We start from the raw sequence: 23406 nt of genomic DNA, 5'->3' as shown, positions 1-23406 counted from the left end.
TTCAACCGAAGCCTTGGGTGATTGTGACCTACACTCGTTTTCACACCTTGGGTTATGTGATTAGGTAGAGGATCAATAGTGAGCCCACGACCCTCATAGGGACACTCCCAAAAGGGCTTAAAAGAAATCTGTGACTCTTCACGGGTGAGAAGTGAGATGTCTTCAAGAAACTTAAAGAAGTCCAGACGCTTTTCTTTCCAAACTCCTTAGACTACGATGACCTGGTTGACTGAGAACCTTTACAGACAAAGCCCATGTATTTAACTCTGAGTCACAGGGGGGAGTCAAACTGTTGGGGTGGCACAAAAGTGTCAGTAGTTTTCATTGTTGGTCAATAAATGCCAAAAATCTTTGGAGTCAAACTGTCAGCAGATAAAGATGATAAAGATGTAGGACTGCAGCCTTTGATTGTGGTTTATTTCACTGCCAACCAACCCAGACACAGAGTGGAGCATACCCATATCCCAAGTTTTACTTTTAGAGTTTTCTCTGGGCACCACAAACCGAACCGTGATGTTAAAGATTGTGGCTTCGGCTAAATATTTAAAAGGTCTTCTCTGACTTCAGGCAATAAAATTTCCACTATCTGACTGCCTTTATTCCCTAAATGTTTTAGTACCCTAAGCCTAACATCTTCCCCCAGGCTCACATGTCGCTTCCTGGACTCCGAGTGAATATAATTCAGGAGGAATTTATTTTTAGTAATTATTAGAAAACAGCGTTTCAGCCCCCACACTGTCAATTATTTTCTTATACAAGAACCCCTCTTTATTTGCTGTTTTCCACACTCCTTGTGGAAAGACAATTTAAGGAGGAAAATATAATTTTAGAAGCTGTGCTTATATCTGATGGCAGGCCTGAACATGGATAGTGTTTGGGTCCGGTGTTTCCTAATGCAGCCAGTTATAGCCAAATTGCCTGTGCCTCAGACTTGTCAAACACAGCAGGAAACTGCTGCTTGGAATCTTGAAAATTGATTGTTAACCCTCCTGAGGAACCCAGGCAGTTTGGAAGACAATGGAAAGAAATGGTGGGTTATTGTTGGAAAATCGCTTTTGCATCCATCAGAACAGCAACACACTTCATCACTAATTTGATCCCCTGGAAAACCCACAGGGTCTCACATAAAAATCCTGCTCATGCGTTTTATGCGTTTACACCAGAAGTGTGTCAAAGTGCCAGCGCTTGGAAAGAACATGGGAGTAGTAACATGAGACACTCGGTCCACAGAACGACAGCAGGTGTGTGCTTCAGCTCAGCACACAACCTCCAAAATGTAAGAATAAGTAGAAAAAAAGGTGGCGCAAAGCAATTAATGCCTGTAGAGTTTCACATTTTATAAAAATGCCACTGTGGATGCCTGTGGGCTATAGGCCTTCATCAGTGTTAACAGTAAGTCGCTAACGTACTGGTGAGATAATGACTTATTTCAATACAAATTGACAGCAGACCCAACTCTGACGGGCTGAAAAGTCTCAGGAGAAGGTGAAGGAACAGAAAAGTTGAAAGATGAAATTTGCATGTGCCCATGGAGAAGGATCTTCTGCTGTTTAACATTTAGTTGACTCAGTGTTTGGTTCATTGTTGGCCATTGCTTTTTTGCTTATTAACTCGATTTTTCTGCTGCTAATGGGTTCTCAGGACAGTTGTTGTGTTTGTATTTGGCTGCACATGGTTCTTGGCTATTTCTAATGTTTTTAATTATTTTATATTTAAGAGAAAATGTAATGCATGAGATTCTTTTGCCTCTGTTTTGGCTGTGTATATGCATTACATTATATACGTTCTTCTCATTTCCTTGTGGGTTTTTTTTTTACACTAATTTAATTGCATAAAATTTAGTTTTTTACTTGTTACAAACTGCTGGAAAAAGTGCTCCATGTATTCTTTGTATATTACATACTGTAAAACCCTGATGACATCATAATGGTTTATTTCTCTGACTTGAGGAACCCCTTTATCTTGAACTTCCATCTGAAGCTGGTATTAAAGTTGCCCTTTAAGGTGAGAAAAATACATAATTATGTGTGCTATGGCAGCGGTCCCCAACCCCCGGGACTCGGACCGGTACCGGTCCGTGAGTCATTTGGTACCGGGCCGCGAGAGTTGAGGCTCAGGTGTGAAATGTATAGTTTTCAGGGTTTTTATCAGTTTTCAGCGTTATTTTGTTATCGTTTTTATCGTTAACTCAGTTTTCCTGGGTCATAACGTGTGTTATGAATAAATCTTCTCTTTTTCGGTACCAGTACTAGTTTTATTTTGTTGTATTTATCCGCGACACCTTAAAGGCCGGTCCGTGAAAATATTGTCGGGCATAAACCGGTCCGTGGCGCCAAAAAGGTTGGGGACCTCTGTGCTATGGTTTATTTGTCATGCATCGCTGACAAAAATGAGCTGGATAATAAAAGGGAGGCTGCAGCCACAGGGAGAATCCAGGTGAAACACTGGAGTAAGCAATGCATGCAGAGTGATGCAGGGTGTGAAGGAATGTAATTTAGGTTATAGTTAATGTATGCCTGTGTGTGTGTGTTTGTGTGTGAGGGTGAGCAGGAGACAGTTGTTTGGGACACGGGAACCTCATAAAGGTTGTAATCTGTGGTAAAATGAATTAATTCCTTCTATTTGAATTCAAATGTCTATTGAGCATCGTGTCTCATTTGCATCTTCTACTTTAAACCAAATGGCCTCAATTGCATTTCCCCCCTTTAGTCAAACCAATCACATTTCCATTTCCCTCCACCAGCCAACCAGTTCTGCTGTCTGAGCCTCAGTCATGTGGATAATGAGCTGTCAGCCAATCACATCCAGCCTTGGAAAACTGGCTCGAGCATTGGGATTGGGTGCTGGCTGTGGAAATTTTGTTTCCATGGTAACATGTATATTTCATAGCGCTTTCCTTTAGCTGGCAGTTGTAGCCCACCTGCTATGCTCCGCCTCCTCCTAGTTGTTTTTGGCTGACCACAGCAACTGTACCAGTTTGAAACTGGTTTTAACCAGACAGACGACTGCAAGCTCATGTAAACACACTCATCATCACCGATACACCGATACGATTTCAGCAGTATGTCATTATCTTTTCTCTAGGACAAATAAAGCTCAATTTTGGGGCACTGACTGGTATACGCTCACCAGACACTTTATTAGGTCCACCTTACTAGTACCGGGTTAAATATCATTTTGCCTTCAGAGATGCATTGATTATTCATGAAGCAGAATCAGGAGCTGGAAACTTTCCTCAGAGAATTCGGTCCATGGTGACATGATAGGATCACACAGTTGCTGAAGATGTGTCGGCTTCACATCCATTATATAAAACTCCCGTTCCACCACATCTCAAAGCTGCTCTCTTAGATTGAGATCTGGTGACTGTGAAGGCCATTTGAGTACAGTAAACTCATTGCTGTGAGCTTTGTGACATTTGTGGTGCATTATCCTGCTGGAAGCAGCCGTATGAAGGTGGTACACTGAGGTCAGATTTCTAGGCAGAACTGGATATTTGCTCTTTTTCAAGCTGTTCCCTGTAAACCCTTCAGATGCTTGTCTGTCAAATCAAAGTAGATTACATAGTGGAGACCACTTTCTCTAATATGTAATTAACTTGACTTCCTGTCTTGCTTCCATTCCAGCAACTAGATGAGCCTGATAGAACCAGATAAAGATAGAGATATTATCCACTTTTTACACATTCTTCAGGTTTTTTTCTCTGAAAAACTTTTTAAAAGGGAAAATAGTTTGGGTAGAAAAAAAAAGTCATGCTGCCATGCTGATCAATGTGAGTTTAGGTAGTTTACTTACTTGTAGCAGAGAGCGCTGTCTCTGACCTACAAACTGTTTCTAAAAACTGCTACACAGCTGATCAGTCAGACATTGACCGAGACAGTCTCTGCTGTCACTGTGACAGCTGCAGGCTGGATGATGGATCAGGTGTGAACACTATGAGCAGTCTGACACTGAAAATATAATGTGATGTATTATATCTGGACAAGGCTACCGGGGCTTTTCACACCAAACCTTTTTTTCTACAAAAACTTCATTCAAGTTGCTTGGTAGGAAAACTCTTTGATCATTTTGTTCAGTTTAGAATCATTGACATAGCTGCTGCTCGCATTATTGGCAGAGGTGGGACCAAGTCATTGTTTTGCAAGTCTCAAGTAAGTCTCAAGTCTTTATCCTCAAGTCTCAAGTCAAGTCTCAAGTAATGTCAGGCAAGTCAGAGTCGAGTCTCAAGTCACTGGTGTAAAAGTCCAAGTAAAGTCACAAGTCGGAAATTTTGAATTTCAAGTCCTTTCGAGTCTTTAAAAAAAAACGACGAAAAAAGCATGTTGCAGTTATATGCTAAATGTGAATATTAGACCATGTAATTTTTAAATCTGTGTTTTTCTCAACACATGACAAAATAGTGAACTTAGAAAATATACACAAATTGTGAAATTGCACCTCTTTAAAATGCAGCTCAATTAAACCTAGCTCCAAGAATAATTTTCACCGACAGTTCTGAGATAAGCTGCATGTTATTCTTGGATGCGGTTGTAGGACCAGCTTTAAAATCGCATGACAAAAATATCATACACATTAAAAAAAACTGCTTCACCAACGTAGCCTGGACAACATTTGCTAGTTAGATGAAGTCAGCTATCTCATCTTAGCATATTTATATGCATATTTATAATCATACGGTTCTTGGAGTGAGTGCATACACTCATGAAGTTTAGTAACTTCAGGTCACTGCAACAAGCCCAGGTACAGTTTACCGACGGATGGGTGCAGGACCTTGAAATGCACCGTATAGAATGAAAGACCATCGTACGTATCATAAGTTTACCAGTCTCACAAATCGTCATCATAAATACACATTCGTTAACCGTTTATTAATATAACCTTTGAGCTCAATGGTAATTAATTAGTAGTGGAAATAATTTCTGGTAGCATCACAGAAATGTAGCAGTGACAACAATATTGTATGCTGTAATCGTACTGGGCAATTAGTGATACAAAAAACCTGTTTTATCCTGTGAATAAAAGTATATGTTTTTGTTAATGTACCATAATAACAGAAGCGAAACGCAATATTGTGTCAGGACAATTCACTATTTATGCACAATAAATAAAGGAGCATAGCGCGACAATTTCTGTTCAGCGCCAGACTTGCTTGTAACCTATATCACCAATTATGTTAAGAAAATGACGTATTAACTACTACAAAACACTGACCTTTGTGGAAATGCTTGGAGCAGACTAACCTGTGAGCTGGAGGGTTCTGGGACGTTATATTTGATCTTTGAATGGCTGCAATCCAGGCCATCCGTCGCCTCTTTGTTACTTCAGAAACATGGCTTGAACAATTTCTCTTCAACGACGTAATCCGATAACAACCGATCTCTTTACCTGTCGGCTTCCCGTGGCTGTCATGCGACCGGCTATTGCAGTTAATAATACAACAGCTTCTTGACATTTTTGTGTTTCTTTTTATCGCTGTGTGACTGATTTCAATTGAAAGCCTGCGTGCGCTAGTACCTCTTGCCACGAGTTCCCAGAATCCTTTGGGGTTTTACCCCTGAATGACGTCACATTTTCAATCTCTATATAATATGTATGTTCAATTTTATATTTGGGGTGAAATATCAAGTCTTTTCAAGTAAACCGGTTCAAGTCCAATTCAAGTCCCAGGTCATTGGTGTAAAAGTCCAAGTCAAGTCACAAGTCTGAGAACATTTTTTCAAGTCAAGTCTAAAGTCATAAAATTAATGACTCGAGTCTGACTCGAGTCCAAGTCATGTGACTCGAGTCCACACCTCTGATTATTGGCAATATAATAATATTTATATTCCTGATTTATTTTCCTGATGCTGAGAACTTCTCTTTGATGGAGTTTAGGCATGTAAACCTCATGACATTTCCAGTTTCTCCTATTAATATCTTGGTGTCAGAAACACATCATCAATGTAAAAAAAAATTCACACCTCTAACTTTAAACCAAAGCAGGTGTTTTTGATGGGTGCAACTGATCTGCAATATAGGGTTGTTTAAAGCTTTATATATATAGCATGGGTGAGCAAGCTCCGACAACAATTCTCTCTTACTCTCTTAATTTTATTAGTGTGAAGAAGCGATAATTAGAACAGATGAAGAACATCTGCATGCAAACTTGCTCACTGTCCTCACCAGCCATTGGTGTGAGAAAGCAGCAGAGATCTTCTTTCTTCTGTTGTTTTGTTCATCGATGCTGGAAAATTGGGACAAAACCACAGAGTGCAGTGTGAGAGTAAATTTTCTATGTGTGGCAGCTGATTTTAAGCCTTCAGGCAAAATCAAAAGCCCACTCTAATTGTCACGATTCTTATTTTAAGTTAGAGCAAGCCTGAAATGTTAGAAACTACAGTTCCTCTAATGACCAATGAAGTCTAGTCCAACAATGATGCAGTCCCCATAGACTCCTATATTAAAATTTGCAACAAATTAACATTTGCTCTATATAAACAGCCAATTTGACCTTCATAACAACTGTATCAAAGGTGAATTTTTCCCTATCCCCATATATACCCATTTATATTGCTTTAAGGCTTACAGTTGCATTACCTGCATTACTGCAGTGTTCTGAATGTGGCTACTTGATTGACAAGTGGGTGCTGACTTGGCTGCTTGCAGTTTGCAATGCTTTACATGAACTCAGATCATTATTGTGCCTCAATTTAGGTCCTTCCATTAGCACACGTTCATGCAAAATACCATGCAGACTTTGTGTTTACTATACATAACACAACATACATTGCCTAAATTTTATGAGTAAGCATCTTGCGAATCCTGAGGTTGGGTTTGTGTGTCTTCTTCAAGCCATGCCATCCTTTTTACAGAAGAAGAGCGTTTTTCAGTCCATTGAAGGTGTTTCACACCTTCAGCTTGCTGAGCACCATGAGAGCGCCATGCAAGGTATTTGGAGCATCCTTGATGCCGTGTCCTTGCCCTTAATTGTACAGCCCATCCAAAAGGTTTTGCTGCAGTTTTGGTGAGTGAAAGTCTAGTGTCTAATATGAGCTAATAACTCTACCATCTCATCCAAATACAAGAACTTCTGGCTCAAAAGAAAAAAAAATATTGTTAATTATGTTGAGGCTGTAACGTTGAGACTTCAAAAACATACAGTTTCAGCTCCCTACCCATTACATAGTCAGTCTTGACATTTAGTCCATTAGGCTTCGATATAAAGTTACATGAGTGCCAGATCCACTCTGTTATTATCATCATTATTGTGGAAATACAACAATAAAGTTTTTTCCACATTAATTCACATCGTATCTCCTCATATTTCATGTGAGGATACACATAGAGTTATATGGCATGCACGCTTCCAACCCTCAGGTTCCACAGACATTTAGCTACCTCAAAACAGTTAACACAGCAGGTCCTCATGACTGCCTTCCCGATGCCAGAAGATGCATGCTGGGTAAAAGAGGCCACCCGGCAGTCCAAGGAGTCGCATCGTAACATGTGTTCATACCTGATTAACTAGCAGGCTGAGCTGACTGACAGCAACTGCAGAGTTCTGCTTTCACACTCAAACATCAAACTGACTGAGCTCAGCTCTCTGCTGTGATGCTGTGTGCATGAGTTAAAAACAAGACAGCTGGCTGATTTCTTCTTCTGAAGGTTCATTTTGACTCATGACAGTGTTTAGGCATATTGTTGTTTACCAAGTATTGTTAAAATCCCAGTGAAACTAGGCAGTACAGCCTGAAAATCACAAATTTTGATTTGGTAGATCAGTGACCTCCAACATGCCTCTAAAAACCCAAAGCAGATTATGATCTCCTATCCACCGATGCATTTACCAGTTCGTAGTTCATTACCAAACTACAAACCTTGTCTTCATTTTATTTTACAAATTTTTCTCAACCCCCTGTCCAAAAAAGTAAAATATCAACACATAAAAAAGTTTGGGAAGTACATTATAAAAATACTTGGAATGCTACATGGAATGAACTCAAAACAACACTCAGTGAGTCTCTTTAGTTCTGATAGAAATGTCTTAACTACTGAACTGGATACCATGAAATTTCTAGATTTGTTTTTCCCCAACCTGAAATCTTCAGCGTTCAGACAGAACAGTGGAGCCGCTTATTTGCTTTTGCAGGAGTGGCTGTTGTGAAGAAGTACACCACGAGTACTCAGAGTAACCGAATCAGAAGCTAACATCATTCTTTTTTAATTCTTGGTTTTAAAAAAGGTGATTAATGTTATAAAATATTTCTTTTATTTTGAAATGCATGGTTAAGAAATTTTTTTAACTATGTGGAGAAATGTCTTTGTTTGTTGTACATGGTTGCAACATATTTGGCCTCGTCGTGATCTCCAACCATTGTTTTCCCAGAGTGAGTGTAGGATGATACATAAAACAAAGATAAGGAGCACAGAAAATATGCAGATGTTAGGATTTACTTTAGAGGAAAAAAAAATCCTCAGATCAGCGTTTTAAAGGATTCATTTTAATGGAAATAACCGGCCATTTCTCCCACATAAATCTATCCATCAAAGAGAAAGCAGTACTTGCATTGTATCATCAAACAGCCTCCCGTTAAATCCTCTTTATTTTTCTGTTAACTTCTGTTATGCGTGTTTCCTCAAATATCTCTTAACTTTACACCCCGGGCTGATACTGAGCACTATCTACAGACAGCTTCCGTGTTTTGCAACACCCACGCAGCGTTAGTAACCCACTAAGAGTCGGTTTGTGAATGTGCCCAAGGCTATCCAAATATCATCATTGCTAATCTGTATTCATACCTCAGCTCTCTGACATTTATAACCAGGTGCTTGTACTTGATTAGAAACATCTTCATCCATGTACAGGTTGAAAACACTTTGCTTATCTTTAGCATGAGCACTTCAAAACAACATCAGGGTGTTGGAGATTGCACAGAAGAGGTCATGGGAGACATTAAAGCATCCTCAGGAATGTTTGCACATGCCTCGGTAACACCTCTCTGAGAGCAGCAGCGATTAAATCAACATTGCATTTGGGCCACTCGGTAAAGAACCCTTTATAAAGTAATCCTTTAAGCTGTTTACAATATGTGCTGCAGATTGTAGAGTTTATCGAATATCACTAAGTCACTGCGGGTACCATAATATAAGATTACACTTAAACACCTGTAATCTGGCTTCACTTAAAGCAGTCCACCAAAGTTGAGTTGCTTGTCCTTTGGGCTGTGATTACAGAGGAAGGCACTCAGACACTCCACAACAAACCCAGCAGATAGATATCAGTGGGAACATGTGGATGTGTGAGAGCTCCCAGCAGGAGTGTTTCTAGCTCTGAAACTGCTCCGACAACAGGTTTCACATGAGTGTGTGCAAACATTTGCCTCTGTGCATGTGCTGCTACCTCCGAGTGAGAGCACCAGCAATAACCCTCAGATCATGTGATGAGCGACAGCTGCCGAAGAGCACTGATGTCCTGTTTTGCTCAAGTGTTGTTGACAGTGTGACTTCTGTTCGTGTGATGGAACAACATCAAAAAGGTGCAAACTGAGGCAGAAGGTGCGCCCTGAAGCTTTTAATGAGGGGAAACATTGATTCAGCCTTTTATTTCATTAAAATATATTTTATTGTTTTAATTAAATAAAAAAAAATGCAATCTGTCCTCAGAATCCCTGGGAATAGTTACATATTCTGTATATGAAAGATGGATGTAGATGCTGTGATGTCACTCATTGCATTCTGGATTCTGCATTTTGTAGCTTCAGAATTTGTGTTTTAGAAGCTTTTTTTCTTTTGTTTTTTGAGACAGAAATGACCCTATGTGGATGAGAAGGAAAAGTCTTGGTGAACTGTAAATGTCAGAGTCCTTCTAGAAGCAGTTATCACCTGTTGGAAACTATCTTGAAACTCCCCAGGACATTTATTTGATCAGTTATTAACTTTCGTTTGAATACTCTGAGGTCTATCAATATTAGTAACGCACCATAGTACCATAGTAACACAGATACCTCTAAGCAGTACAAAAATTTAAACCAATAGATGTTAAGAGGTCCAGTTCAGTGACAGGTGCTTACTACAGGTGCTGATGAAAGTAACCATGATCATAATTATAAACCTGGGTTTCATTAAAAAATATAAATTAAAAAAAGAAAGCACACACACAACTTGAACCAAGTGTTTTCTGCTCTAAATTTGAACATTTTGACATGGAAGTCTATGGAGATCGACTCTTTTGGAGGTGGCCTCTAGTGGGCATTCGAGTAACTGCAGTTTTTGGCTGCTGCATACTCCATCAGGAGGAGGGACATGCAAGGCAACAGAAGGTCCACAAATAAATATAAGGAAAAAGTCTTAAGAACCATGAAAGAAGTAAGACTCTGTAAACGATGTGTCTTCATAATTTGTATTGGTTAGAAGATGATCAGTCAAACTATCTACCTGTCGCTGTTTGCTGATGTGATAATATGGGATTCAATACTCATCATAGCTATATATTCTTGACACAGCATTAATTTAAAGTAAATATATAACTTGTCATGAACAGTGTTAGGTTCGTTTGACAGAGAAAACAAAGTAGAGCAAAAGGCTGTAACACAGAACAGACAGATGATGCATCTGTGTCACATGTCATGTTTAATCGACATCGCTTTCACAGCTCTGCAGTATGAATTCTTCATTTTGTTAGATGTTTGTTGCCTCCTCTAATCTCTCTTCTAATAACCTCCTCTTCTCCACTTAGAGTAGACAAAGTGAGGAATTTGTCTGCATTTACCTCCTTTTTCTTGTTTCTTTCTTCCCGCGATTATGATTGTGCTCTTCACCCTTATTAGTTTCACTTGTCTTCAGTTTAATTCTTTCTGTGTTTTTACATTCCTGCTTCTCTGTTTTAGCCAGATTGTTGCTTTTTGTTTGGACTGTTTTATTTTCATATTGGAAATATTATCCCCGCCTTTTCTTCCACAGTACATGCCATTACAGTGGCTCTATTATACTTTTCCTTATTTTATCTAAAATACGGAAACACTGCAAAGACACACCAGACAGTTTTCACAAAACTGTGGGAAGTGAAAAATCATCATCAAAGGAGAGACTGCTTGCCATCAAAGTAAAAGTTGCATCCTACATTGAAATCAGCACGTTTCCAAACACGCAAATTGTACTTTGAAGGTGAATGTGTCCATTTTCCATTCTGGTGGTTGTCTCAGAGTTTAGAAAAAAACTGGACATCTTTAGATTTGTGAAGATGTTTTGGGTCCCGTTCAAGAAGCTTCCTCGGTTCTACAGACAAGAAGTTGAAAGTATTTAACCCCTAGTGGGGGTTAACCCCTTTGGAGGTGGTTTTGAAGGTTGTTGGCTCACTATTGATCATATGGTAATATAATCAATAGTGGCCCACAGTATGAAAAAAGCTATGGGTCATTACTATCACTGTGGGTTAAGAGTGAAACCAATATGAAATCTTGCCCTATACCCACATGTGACCTAACCTGAGGTGACGTGTGACTCGGGGGAAGGGAAGGCATCTAGAGTCTGCATTGTGGCTGATAGTTTGTTCCATAAGACACCACTTCTGTTTAATGATGTTCTTCAAAATGGACAACTAACTAACTCACCAGTTTATGGAGAAATATAGATATTTCACTAGCAACCAGTGGTCGCCAGGGAGTCATCCTAACCTTAACTGAGTATCTAGGCCTCTGAGACTGAAGCCTAAAATGTTAAAAGATCAACTTTTGTATTGTGACTTTAAGGTAGAAAAGTTGCCTTAAAAAATTCAAGACCGGTCTCTATGAGTTTCAAGCCACAAGGGTTAAAATGAGTACCCACTATCAATGCCAAAGAGGCAGCACGTTTGATGACACCCAGGTATTTGATTTTCTCAGGGTTCAGGAATGGCGGGTAAAGAATTGGATATGAATTGGTTTGGAGAGGCTTCAAAATGGAAGCAAGTCTTAGTTACAGTAGTGCCTTTTTTTTCCTTGTGTGTCTCAAAGAAATACTGTTTAATTCATGAAGAGAATATTTTTGGTAAATTTCATGTAATTTTTTGCTCATTTCTGCTCCTCTTTATGACTGAGGTATTATTTTGTCCTTAACTTTTCCTTCTCAGAGGAAATAATAATGTCTCCTGTTGTCTGCAAGTGATCCTCTGACGAAGGTCGCTGCAGCTGAAATGCCAGAAGTTTGTGATTTTAAATTTAAATTAAGACCTGAACCGGTCACTCATTCACTGGAGAGAAATGCCTTTTCTGAAAAACAACCCAAGTTTCCCCACCCAAAGGACATTTCTCTACATTTACTCGTTTTTGTTACATCTCAGTTGATCTCTCTCTCGGACTGCTTCTCTCTCATACAGATATATGTAGAGTTATAACTTGAAAAATCCATATATCTATGTTGTGTGGATGAAAGGCTCCTTTGGCACATAGTTAAAATGACTCATGAGTTTAATTTTAACCCGAAATGGGAACCGCACCGATGCCAGCAGTCATTCTGTCACAGCGATCGCCTCCTGTTATTTAAGTGGTGGAATCTCGCTGAGAGTTTATTAATGCAGGAAAACATTCAGCATGTGTTGAAAAGCCGTAATGTGTTGTTGTTGTCATGATTGGTTTACAGACTTGTTGGCTGTGCCCAAACACCCCTACGCCGCCATGGAGAACTGGGGCCTGAGTGTCTTCGTGGAGCAGAAGATCCTGTTGGACGCAGACGTGTCGTCCTCATCCTATCAGATGGAACTCACCATGGTGGTGGTCCACGAGATTTGTCACCAGGTAGGCAACGTACCTGATGGCTCAGACATTATACTACCATTCATACTGCGAAGGATTGTGAATATACTATAGAATATATACTATAATGTCATTTAAGAAAGGTATTATTCAGACTGTAAAATTTCATATGATTGGAGATCATTGATTGTAACTGATTTCTTAACACAGTGTTCATAAATACTTACTAACTAGGATTATGAGTATTGGTTACACAATATAATATTTTGCACAAAATAATCTTTTCAGAAATGTTTACTCTGTCTAGACACATTTTTGTACAAATGGTGCAGAAACAATACATCTGTAAGCCCCACATTTTCCTACTCTTTAGACTACATAATCTATGATAACTGCATAATTTCACCTGCTCATTGTCCTAAAGATCCATCCATCCATCCATCTTCATCCGCTTTGTCCGGGGCCGGGTCGCGGGGGCAGCAGCCTAAGCTAAAGATGTTTCCTAAAAATGTTTGATGTCCTCACCACCTGTTTAATAGCTACTCCTTGAAAAAAAAGATTATTTTCATAAATTTAAACCTTTTTATCTCACTGAAGTGAATTTAGATCAACTAGAAATGATGGATGAGAGCAGATTATTTGGATGCAGAGTATAAGAGAGAGAATATATAAATCCTTTTTAAAATGTATGTATTATTGAGTCTGACAGGAGGCATTTGCTAAAGAGATTGTGATAGCTGGGATCATGTAATTCTGGTTTTAGAAGAATAAGGTTCCCCTGACTATATTAGTCATAAAACTTTACTAAAGTTGAATGAATGCAATAAAAAATCATTTGTATATTTGCAATTGAAATATGGAGGGTTTCACGCTGGCTGACAGAGCCAAGTTAAGGACATGCCCACTCGAATTAAAGATGTTTCATACTCAATATGTGGGCTTCACACTTTTCGCCGAAGATGTAATTAATGCAACCTCATGTGAAAATGGAGCACAAGCACACAAAATGATGGGTTTGATGAAAAAAACAAAACAAAAAATCCCCCAAAACCAAAAAGAAAACAGCAGGTGGTGACAATTTTGTTATAAACTGAGTTCATTCATTCCTTGAACTGTTGGCAGACACAGAACAGAATTTTCTTTCATTTAAATGCATCCACTGTGAGCTTAGTCACATGTCTGTTCATTAGTGTCTCATTCTGCTATAATGTGGTATTTTGTCACATAAGCCATAGATTCAGGCTGACAGAAGCTGACTATGCTGGATTGCTTGTCTTAGTGAAATAAAATTGAACCACTAGACTCAAACTGGTGGCTCGGGTTAACCTGTTAGCACAGAATTATGTAAATCTGATGTGCAAAAGACACTCACAGCTGTTGGAAGTTAAAATAAGTGCAGACTGGTCAGTAATTGGTAGCTTACTTCTGGAAAAACAACATTAAATGTCACCACACCTGTTGAGGACCAGGTGTGTCTGATATGCAAGAAAGGACACAAATAACACTGAAATACTAATAAAACAAATGATTTGAGTATATCTAAGAATTGTCATCACCTGCTGTTCATTTATTATGGTATGAATTATATGTATTGTGCAAATAATTCTTAAAACGTCATTCTTCATTAGACTCGGTTTGTCTTGTTTTGTTGCTTATGAGGATTGCAACCATATATCTCAATTAAGTACACAAAACACTGTAGGTGGACTGATGGTGAAGAGATGAGAAGAAAATATGATTTTTTTTTCTCTTCCCATCTGTTGAGGGAGCTTGTCAATATTCTTACATGAAAAGCCTCATGCAGGGAACAATAACAGATAAGCCATTAAGTCAGAATGGCATGACATGACATCAGCATGAAACAAAGAGTTGGGGTGAAGGTGGGTTGCAAAGTGGCTTACAGATAATTCGACTCAGGAATTATATAGAGATCTTGCTTAAACTGGCTGTTTTCCTTGTTTTCCAGCCCTGAGCATGACGCTACCACCACCATGCTTGCCAGTTGGTGTTCATAGGTTTAAAAGCCTCACCTTTACTCCTCCAAACACAACTTGAAACTGTAGCCATTTGGCTTGTCTAAGTAGGCATTCTAGTTGAGCCTGAAAGGGTGAACTTTGAAGCAGGGGCTTCTTTCTTGGTCAGCAAGAAATGTTTGGATTATGCTTTAATTTTAAAAAATGTATCTAATTTGGTCATCAAAACTAATATCTTGTTTGCATTTTGTAAAATTTCTTTATTAATAAATGAAAGTGTATTTAGAAAATTAGATTTTTGTGAATTTTGGACATTTTATGTCTTGTAGTCTGAAAAGAAGAACTAAAAGCTCTAAAAACAATGTCAATCAATTTACTGAAAATGTGTTTAACATATAAATGCAATATTTACCATTTTTCGTTCAACTTCATGAACATCCAGGTGCATGTTAAAAATGTCTTGTGACTTTCAAAGAACTCTGCATTCTTTGCAAAAGAAAACAGGCTGTTTGTGGGTATCAGACTTGTCATAGTTTATGTGTCTGTGTATTTCTGAAAGCTGCTCAGGATTTATCTCAGAGGTCTTGTACATTTCTCACCACTCATGCAGGCAGGGCGGCACACCAGCATGAGGGTTTAAATAATGTTCATAAGATACAAATGTTCCTTCAGAGAAAGTGACCCACCTACAGAGGCTAAATTTGTTTATATGTTATCGTGCTGAGACTGAAACAAACCCCTGTGGCTCAGCCCGAACCCATGAGCTGCTGCGATATCACTAGTGGTCTTTTATATTCAACTGCATCAGTCTGACATGAAAAAGGGAAATAAAATTAATAGTGAACATTGACATGAAACACAAGTTAAAAATTAAAAAATAAATTTTCCTCTAACAAATGCAAATGGTCTGGTTATGAACACACCAAATGTGACAGAAGTCAAAATGACTTCAACGGCTACACCAATGAGCTCTGTGTTTGTGTGTGCGTGTTACAAATTTCCCCGGGCAACAACAAAAGCAGAGAGGATGATCCTGTTTTTACAGTATGACATCAAATACGTGACGAGCAGACAAACACGATGAAGCAGAAGGAAATTTAAAGGTTTTAGTCAGAAAAGAGAAAGAGGGAGGGAGTGTGACCAGGCGAACAAGCTTAAACAGCGAAGACAGACGTAGTATGAGACGGAGAGAGAGAGAAAAAAAGTAGAGCGTAGGAGACGGAGAAACAAAGAGGTGCAGAAACAAAGTGATGGAGAGAAAGAATGGAAACGACATCCGTTAAAGAAGAATAAAGGATACGAAAAGATGAACAAAGACAGAAAGAGAACAGAGCTCTGTAAAAAATACCCAAAACATTCAGCCTTATTCTCATTTACCAGTGAGCTTTATACAGACCTACAACATTTGCTTTTTATACACTCAGCACCCAGGAAGTGTTCTTTTCAAAATCTCCAGTTTAAACTAGGAACATATTCAACATTTATATTAATCCGGGTAACCATATAAAGCTAGATGTAGACTTAAAGAATTAGCATTAGCAGACACTGATGAGATTTCACCTGTAAGATAATGACAGCAAAAACTAAAAATTACGCACAGTACAGTGTTGCAGAGTTTTATGTACATTGCAGAGGTGTTTCTTCAAAAGAGAAGAGTGAAAAAATATATGCAAGTGTTTTATGTTTTGTCTATCTATCCATCAATAATATGCTTATGTGATTCAGGGTGGCGGGGTGTGGGCGCCGGAGCTTATCCCAGCTGCTGAAGGGCAAAAGGTGGTGTGCACCAGGTCACCAGTCTATCACACTATGGGCAACTTTGTGTTACCGGTTTATAGCAGTGGTCATCTTGAGGCTGTTATGCATTGCAAAGATCCTCCAACATTACTGAAAGAAAACCAACAATCAAACATTGTTATTCAGTCATAAGAATCAGAATTATGGAATAGGGACAACTCATTATCAGTCAGAATTTTAGGCCAATTTAAGAGGCGTCAGCTATACTTTTTTTGTGTAGTATTCCAGCAAATGAAGTCACATGAACTTAACATAGTATATCCAATGAATGAGCTCTTCTCTACATTAAAGTAGTTCAACTTCAACAGATTGAGTTTATGAACCTGAAATGATAAAAGTATTAAAACTTAACTATGATTAGCCAGGGGTTGGCTTCATCAGGTGGGGACCTCCAGCCTCCAGGGTCTTGTTTATGAATGACTGAAGAAGGGACCATGAGATTGGAGCATCTTTTATGACAGAGCATAGGGTAAAGCGAAGTTGGTGACTTAGTCTACAATCTCCTTTACTACCCTCACCTATGGTCACAAGCTCTGTGTAGTGACCAAAACAATAAGATTCTAGATATACGTTTCCTTCAAAGGGTGGCTGGGCTCTCTGGGGTGAGGAGTTCAGTCATTTGGAAGAGTCTCCGAGTAAAGCCACCTCTTTCCAAAGGAGGCAGTTCAGGTGGTCTGGGCGTCTGACTAGGATACCTCACAGATGCCTCTGATTGTGGTGTTTTGGGCATGTCTTACCAGAAGGAGGCCCCAGGACAGACCCAGGATTCACTGACAATATTATAACTCTCAGCTGGTTTGGGAATGACTCTGTGTTCCCCTGGATGAGGTGGAAGAGGCGGCTGGGGTGAGGGAAGCCTGGGATTCTCAGCTTCCCCTTCTGGTTTTGTGTGCAGCACCAGCTGTGGGACTTCAGTGTGTGTGTCTCCTAGGTCCCAGCACACTACAGAATAACAGAAGTTCATTAGTAAATGCAAAGATGGTGTGCCAATCACCTGGCACTGCTAGAAGTAAAAAAAAAAAAAATAGTCCCATGATTCTTTGTGTTTGTAATTTCAGAACTGTTCCTTACTTAAACATGCCACATGGAAATGATGAATTCAAACAAGGATGAACCGCTATAGTGTAAACAACTCAATATAAGTACACCAAAACAATGTAACACAGTTAAATGAAATAACATTGCTGTATTTACAGTGCGAGGCTGAGTATGAATTTCACTGAGGAGCAGAGAACAGCTTGTTATCTTCCAATGATCACAATAAAAAAAAATTGGAGGCTTCTAATCCTTGAAGTTCTCATTTTTAATTAAGATCTTCTTGATGCTGTTGAGCTTTATACATCTAAGAGAGCTGAGCTGTAACTGTCTGAAGTATCATTATATGCTGTAGTCTTAAGATTTAATGTAAAGTACGTGTTTATTCGTTTTTGTGAACATGACCTGAAGTAATCCATGAACTATATCTACCTCCAGTACACTGGATGAATAATATTTCATGGGTAATTAAATGCCTGAAATTGATGTCCTCTTTATTGGAGTGGCAGCAGAAGTATTAGAATATCTCAAAACCATAAAATTTGGATGAAGTGTGTGCAAACTGAACTGTTCATGTAATATGGGGTGATTTTGATGATGAAAATAAAAGGCTCTGCTATAAATATTGTGGTGCCTCTGCCTGATGGAGAAACGGCTTGCTTCTATTTAATTTCCTTCAGGATATGGCCTCATACCGACATTTCTCTGTGCTCAGTCTTGATGAACGCTGCCTTCAGGCTGCTGCTGGTGTGAAGCAAAGAAACAGAATGAATAACAATGTTAAGCCATAATATGTGATGTGTACAGTATATTAAGTCATAAATATTATTGGACATGTCATAAAAAATGTAGTACTGATGTTTTTTTTTTCTTTTGTTTTGGTATTTTTTCACTTTTTTGTCTTTTTTGTGCATCTTTCTTCATCTGGTTTGTTAGTTTAGAGGAGCAAGTGAGAAGAAAGGAAAGTGATAAAGTAGTGTTTTGTCTGCAGCTTTGCACTCCATTTCATCCTGAAGCCATTTATCTCTCTCAAACGCATGCAAATATACAGAGAGGCTTACAAAAGAAGACAGAAAGTTGTCTGAAGCTTTCAATAATCAGCTGGTTGAGTCAGAAAGAGTTTAATTGGAAAATAGACTTTTAGTGGAAGGTTTAGCTGTTATTGACCTGTTATGTGCAAAGAATAAACGTCTAATTCTAATCATAGTGCATACTTTGCCTTTTTAAAAGAAAATAATTATCTTTCCAGACTGTACCGGAGTATGAGAAGGTACATATCATTACAAAGAGTGAAGTATTTCTGGAATTATGCTGGAAATAAACACTTTGTCCTTTTTGTTCCCCATCTAAAGCTCACAATAAAACACCACCATGAAACTTTAGCATGCCTGTCCATGAACTCTGTCTACACAGTCAGGAAGTGACTGCCCAAACTTGGACAAGACAGGAGCATATAAGGCCCCTCAAATTTATTTTTTAATCTATATTATTAAATCATCATGTTGCCTAGCAATCACCTGCCAACGGGTGGACCGATAGATTCCAGGGAAAGTGAATGTGTGTGATGTGTAGTGCGTGACAGTGACGCTACATGTATGTGTACAGCTTTCGTCCTGTTAAAAGGAAGTTTTTCCTTTCCACTGTTGACAAGTGCTTGCTCATAGGGGGTCATCTGATTGTTTCATCTGTATTATTGTATGATCTTTATCTTATCTTTATCTTTGGAGTAGGTGTAGAGAGGGTCATCTACTAATCAGAAGGTTCAATTCCTGACTGCTCCATCAAAATGGCAAATATCTTTACGCAAGATACTAGCCCCTAGTTGCTCTTCAATGTTTCCATGTATGAATGTGTGTGAATGTTAAATAGAAAGCGCTTCGACATGGCTGTATGAATGGATGTGAATGGGTGAATGAGCTATGTTGTATAAACATGTCATGCTCGCTTGACTCAGTCACACCTAGGTCAGCAGAACTTTACACACCAGGCTGCTATACTAGCTAAGTTAACCCCAAGTGGGGGACCAAGTGTATGGCCACTGTATTTTTCTCAGCATGAACAAAGTTTTAAAGATGGTGTAATTTAAAAAGTCAGGTGATCACCAAAGTTATTGTCCATATCTTCATAAAAAGTTTAATTTCAATCTATCCAGGTGCGTTCAAGGCATTTCAATCAAAACTACTTAATCCCACACAGAGTTTTAGAAGCAGTCAGTAATCAAAGTCAGGTTGATGTATTCACTGGAAAACATGATTGTTGGTACTGTTGTGGCTGAGCTACTTTCTAATATTGCAGGTCTTTATCTTACAGTACAAAGTGTTTTGAGATAACTGTTGTGAACTGTTCCCATATAAATAAAAATTATGTTGCATGAAATGCAGGAAAATGATGAAGGTAACTGATATGCTGACCTAGTGTTGCATTATAGTCGCCACAGTGACAGGAAAGGTGAAAAGCTTTGAGGAATTTTAAAGCTTTTTTGTAACTTTCAGATATAACTCCAATCAGATGTTGGGGACAGATAGTCTAGTCTATTATTTGTAGCTTATGCCACACAATCCTTATAATTTCTTATAACTTTGCCTATAGAACAGTCTCTCTGTGAGTGCCAGCAGTACATTTTGTCATACGTCCACCGCCTGTTCTGTTTTGTTTTGGAAGTGAAGCAAAAAAATATTTGAATCATCTTTCAAACCTCTATTAAATAGGGTCTGCATCTATTTTTTTTAAATATGTTACATAAGAGAAACAGTGTAAGCTCTCAATCTGAACAGGGCCTAAGTCATTGCCCTCACATGTATAGGAGTACAAGTTTGTGTGTCTGCGGGAGTGTGTGTTTGAGGATGTATTGTACCCATCTGTCAGATTAGCCTCCTCTGCTGCTGTCATGTTTTTATGTCGACCTCTATCAGCCACAATAGAAGGATTTGAGGACTTAAAGAGGGAAATTTAATAAAATATGCATCATATTTTAGTCGAAATCTGATAAATGTGTTTAATTTCAGATTTGTGTGGGTTTTTGTTTTTGTTACATCTACACTCAGCTGACTTTCTTGTCAAACTGCTCTGTGGCTCTGTAGCGCTGTACTGCATGGTTTCTCTGCACATTCGTGATCATTTTTTACATGGAACAGATGATGAAAATTGTGTTGGTGGTCTTGATGTCTTGTTAGATATGTGCTGTTGCTGCTGACATGTTCAGAGTGCGCATGCTGCATGCTGCTGTTGTTCTCAGGTGAACAGATGGACCACATGTGGTTGTTTTCCCCTTTCAGCTGAGGGGATGACAGATGGAATCAAACAGAAAATAATTCCAGACACTGAGAAGAATACAGCTCATCTTTAACGGTGCAGAGGTAGTAGTCTAAACTGAGATGTCCAGAACAAAAGCATATTTAAAGTGTCAAAGGCCTCCCCAGACAACATGGCAATTTCTATGGTTACATGCTCTCTCCTAGTCTACTGTCTGGGGAAACTCCTACAAAACCTTTAAGTATCCTCCACAGAGTTAAAAGCTGCACATACTTTGCTGTCTTTTGATTTTTTTAAAAGAATATTTAAAGTGTCAAAGTCTTTCAACGAGTGATTTTGAGAAAAGAAAAAGAAAAAATGGGATTTCTAGAATATTTTTCCCTATATGAAGCAACTAGTGTATGGTTTGCCAAGCCATAACAATGCTGTTTTAATCCATTTCCATGGATTTTCACATAACAATAATCTTAATATATTAAATCTAGATGTATTTTGAGTCTTCATTAGCACCCTGTGGGGAGTCTTCCTCTTGTCCAATCATTCAGATAATCCTGGTATTGAGCACAACATCAGACTCAAGGGTTTAAATACACAGATTATTTGAGGCAATATTGTCTTTTTGTACATAGTCTACAATGTAAACGATCTATTGTACCAATTGCTGAGTTAATGAGTATCAATAATGTGTACTGGTTATTGTAGAACACAATCCGGACCCAGACCCGTGACAGTACCCCCCCTCAAAAGGCTGGCACCCGACAGCCCCAAACAAAAAGCACAAGCACCAAGCCAGGGCGGGCAGAGGGGGCCCAGGAAGGAGGGCCCGAAACACAAAGAGTCCGAGCACGAGAGTCCAGAACCAAAACACGACTGTTCACTAGTCCATAACACAGTCAGGGGGCCGACCATACACACAGCAACGGCGGCGACGGGCAAACAGTTCTGGGGACCGACCGTGCACACGGCAACGGTGGCGACGGGCAAACAGTTCAGGAGGCCGACCGTGCACACGGCAACGGCGGCGACAGGCAAACAGTTCAGGAGGCCGACCCCTTGGAAGGTAGTGGCGACGAACTCCTTCCGGAGGCCGTCCCCGAAGGCCATGATGCCATCTTAGAGGCCCGGAAAACGGCCGGCAGAGGCGAGGCGCAACGGGTCAAGCTGGCACCGATGGCGGCGTGGCAACCACAGGACCAGACGAGGAAGGACCAGACGAGGCAGGACCAGACGAGGCAGGACCAGACGAGGGCGGAGCTGAGGCTGGACCGGACGAGGGCGGAGCTGAGGCTGGACCGGACGAGGGCGGAGCTGAAGCTGGACCAGATGAGGGCGGAGCTGAAGCTGGACCAGACGTGGATGAAGACACGGAGGCTGGCCCAGACGAAGGCGGAGTGGAAGCTGGACCAGACGAAGGCGGAGCGGAAGCTGGACAAGGCGCAGATGAAGACACGGAGGCTGGACCAGGCGAAGATGATGAAGACACGGAGGCTGGACCAGGCGAAGATGATGAAGACGGCAGCGGGACGGCTGCGGAACCTGACGGCAGCGGGACGGCTGCGGAACCTGACGGCAGCGGGACGGCTGCAGAACCTGACGGCGGTCATGCTGCAGGAGGTGATGTGGAGATGTGCTGGCTGGGTCCTCCAGGACCACCAGCAGATGTGAGGATGTGCTGGGTGGGCTCCTCGGACCCTCCAGCAGACATGGCATGAGGCTGGACGGGCTCCTCGGGCCCTCCAGCAGACGTGGCTTGAGGCTGGACGGGCTCCTCGGGCCCTCCAGCAGACGTGGCTTGAGGCTGGACGGGCTCCACGGGCCCTCCAGCAGACGTGGCTTGAGGCTGGACGGGCTCCTCGGGCCCTCCAGCAGACGTGGCTTGAGGCTGGACGGGCTCCACGGGCCTTCCAGCAGCCGACACTTGAGGCTGGCTGGGTTCTCCTAAACCCCCAGCAGACGACACTTGAGGCTGGCCGGGCTCCTCGGGCCCTCCAGCCGACGAGGCAGGACGCTGGCTGGGTTCACCTGAACCCCCAGCTAACATGACTTGAGACTGGACGGGCTCCTCAGGCCCTCCAGTGGAACCAGTCTCTGAAGCAGCAGGTACGGAGACCTCTGCCAGTGTGGACACTGGCTGGGACTGAGCAGCACCGTGGCTAGACTCAGGCAGCAACAGTGGGATACAGTCCTCAGAGGGCTGAAAGTGTTCCCCAATACACTCAGAAGAGGACTGAGGCGGACGGGTGAACTCACTTGAACTCTCAGGGGGTGCTGAGAGCCGAGACTGTTCTGGTGAGTTCTCCGGTGAGGCTGCTGGTGCTGGCGTCTTGACCTCTAGGGGTCCAGAGTTGGCTGGTGACTGACACCCAGCCTCTGGGGAGGCCCTAGAGGGAGCAACTGTCTCTGAGATGGCCAGCTTAAATGAACCAGCAAAGGTTTGTGTGGAGTGTGTTCCCTGCTTGTAATGAGGCTGTGAGGATAAAGGCTGGGTAAATGAGTGGACAGGCTGCTGAACTGGTGGCAACTGAACTACAGGTAGCGAAGTAGTAACAGGTGGTGGAGTGGCTGGCTGAACTGATAATAAGGCTGATGAATCTCTTGCCAACTGAGCTATTGACTGGGCTATGGACTGTAACATGGTGTCT

At 40.6% G+C, this 23406-nt stretch overlaps 1 protein-coding gene across 1 annotated transcript in view; it reads left to right on the top strand.

Moving 5' to 3' along the window:
- LOC113008770 (thyrotropin-releasing hormone-degrading ectoenzyme) overlaps positions 1–23406 on the top strand; it is a 276012-nt gene that overhangs the window by 151635 nt on the left and 100971 nt on the right. The window contains exon 5 of the mRNA XM_026146492.1: positions 12595–12749. Coding sequence (XP_026002277.1) covers positions 12595–12749 — 155 coding nt within the window. The remainder of the gene's footprint in view (positions 1–12594; positions 12750–23406) is intronic.

This window comes from Astatotilapia calliptera, chromosome 17, assembly GCF_900246225.1.
Source record: "Astatotilapia calliptera chromosome 17, fAstCal1.2, whole genome shotgun sequence".
NCBI lineage: Eukaryota > Metazoa > Chordata > Actinopteri > Cichliformes > Cichlidae > Astatotilapia > Astatotilapia calliptera.
The sequence above is the reverse complement of the archived record's forward strand: the minus strand, read 5'-3'. Positions and strand labels throughout refer to the sequence as shown.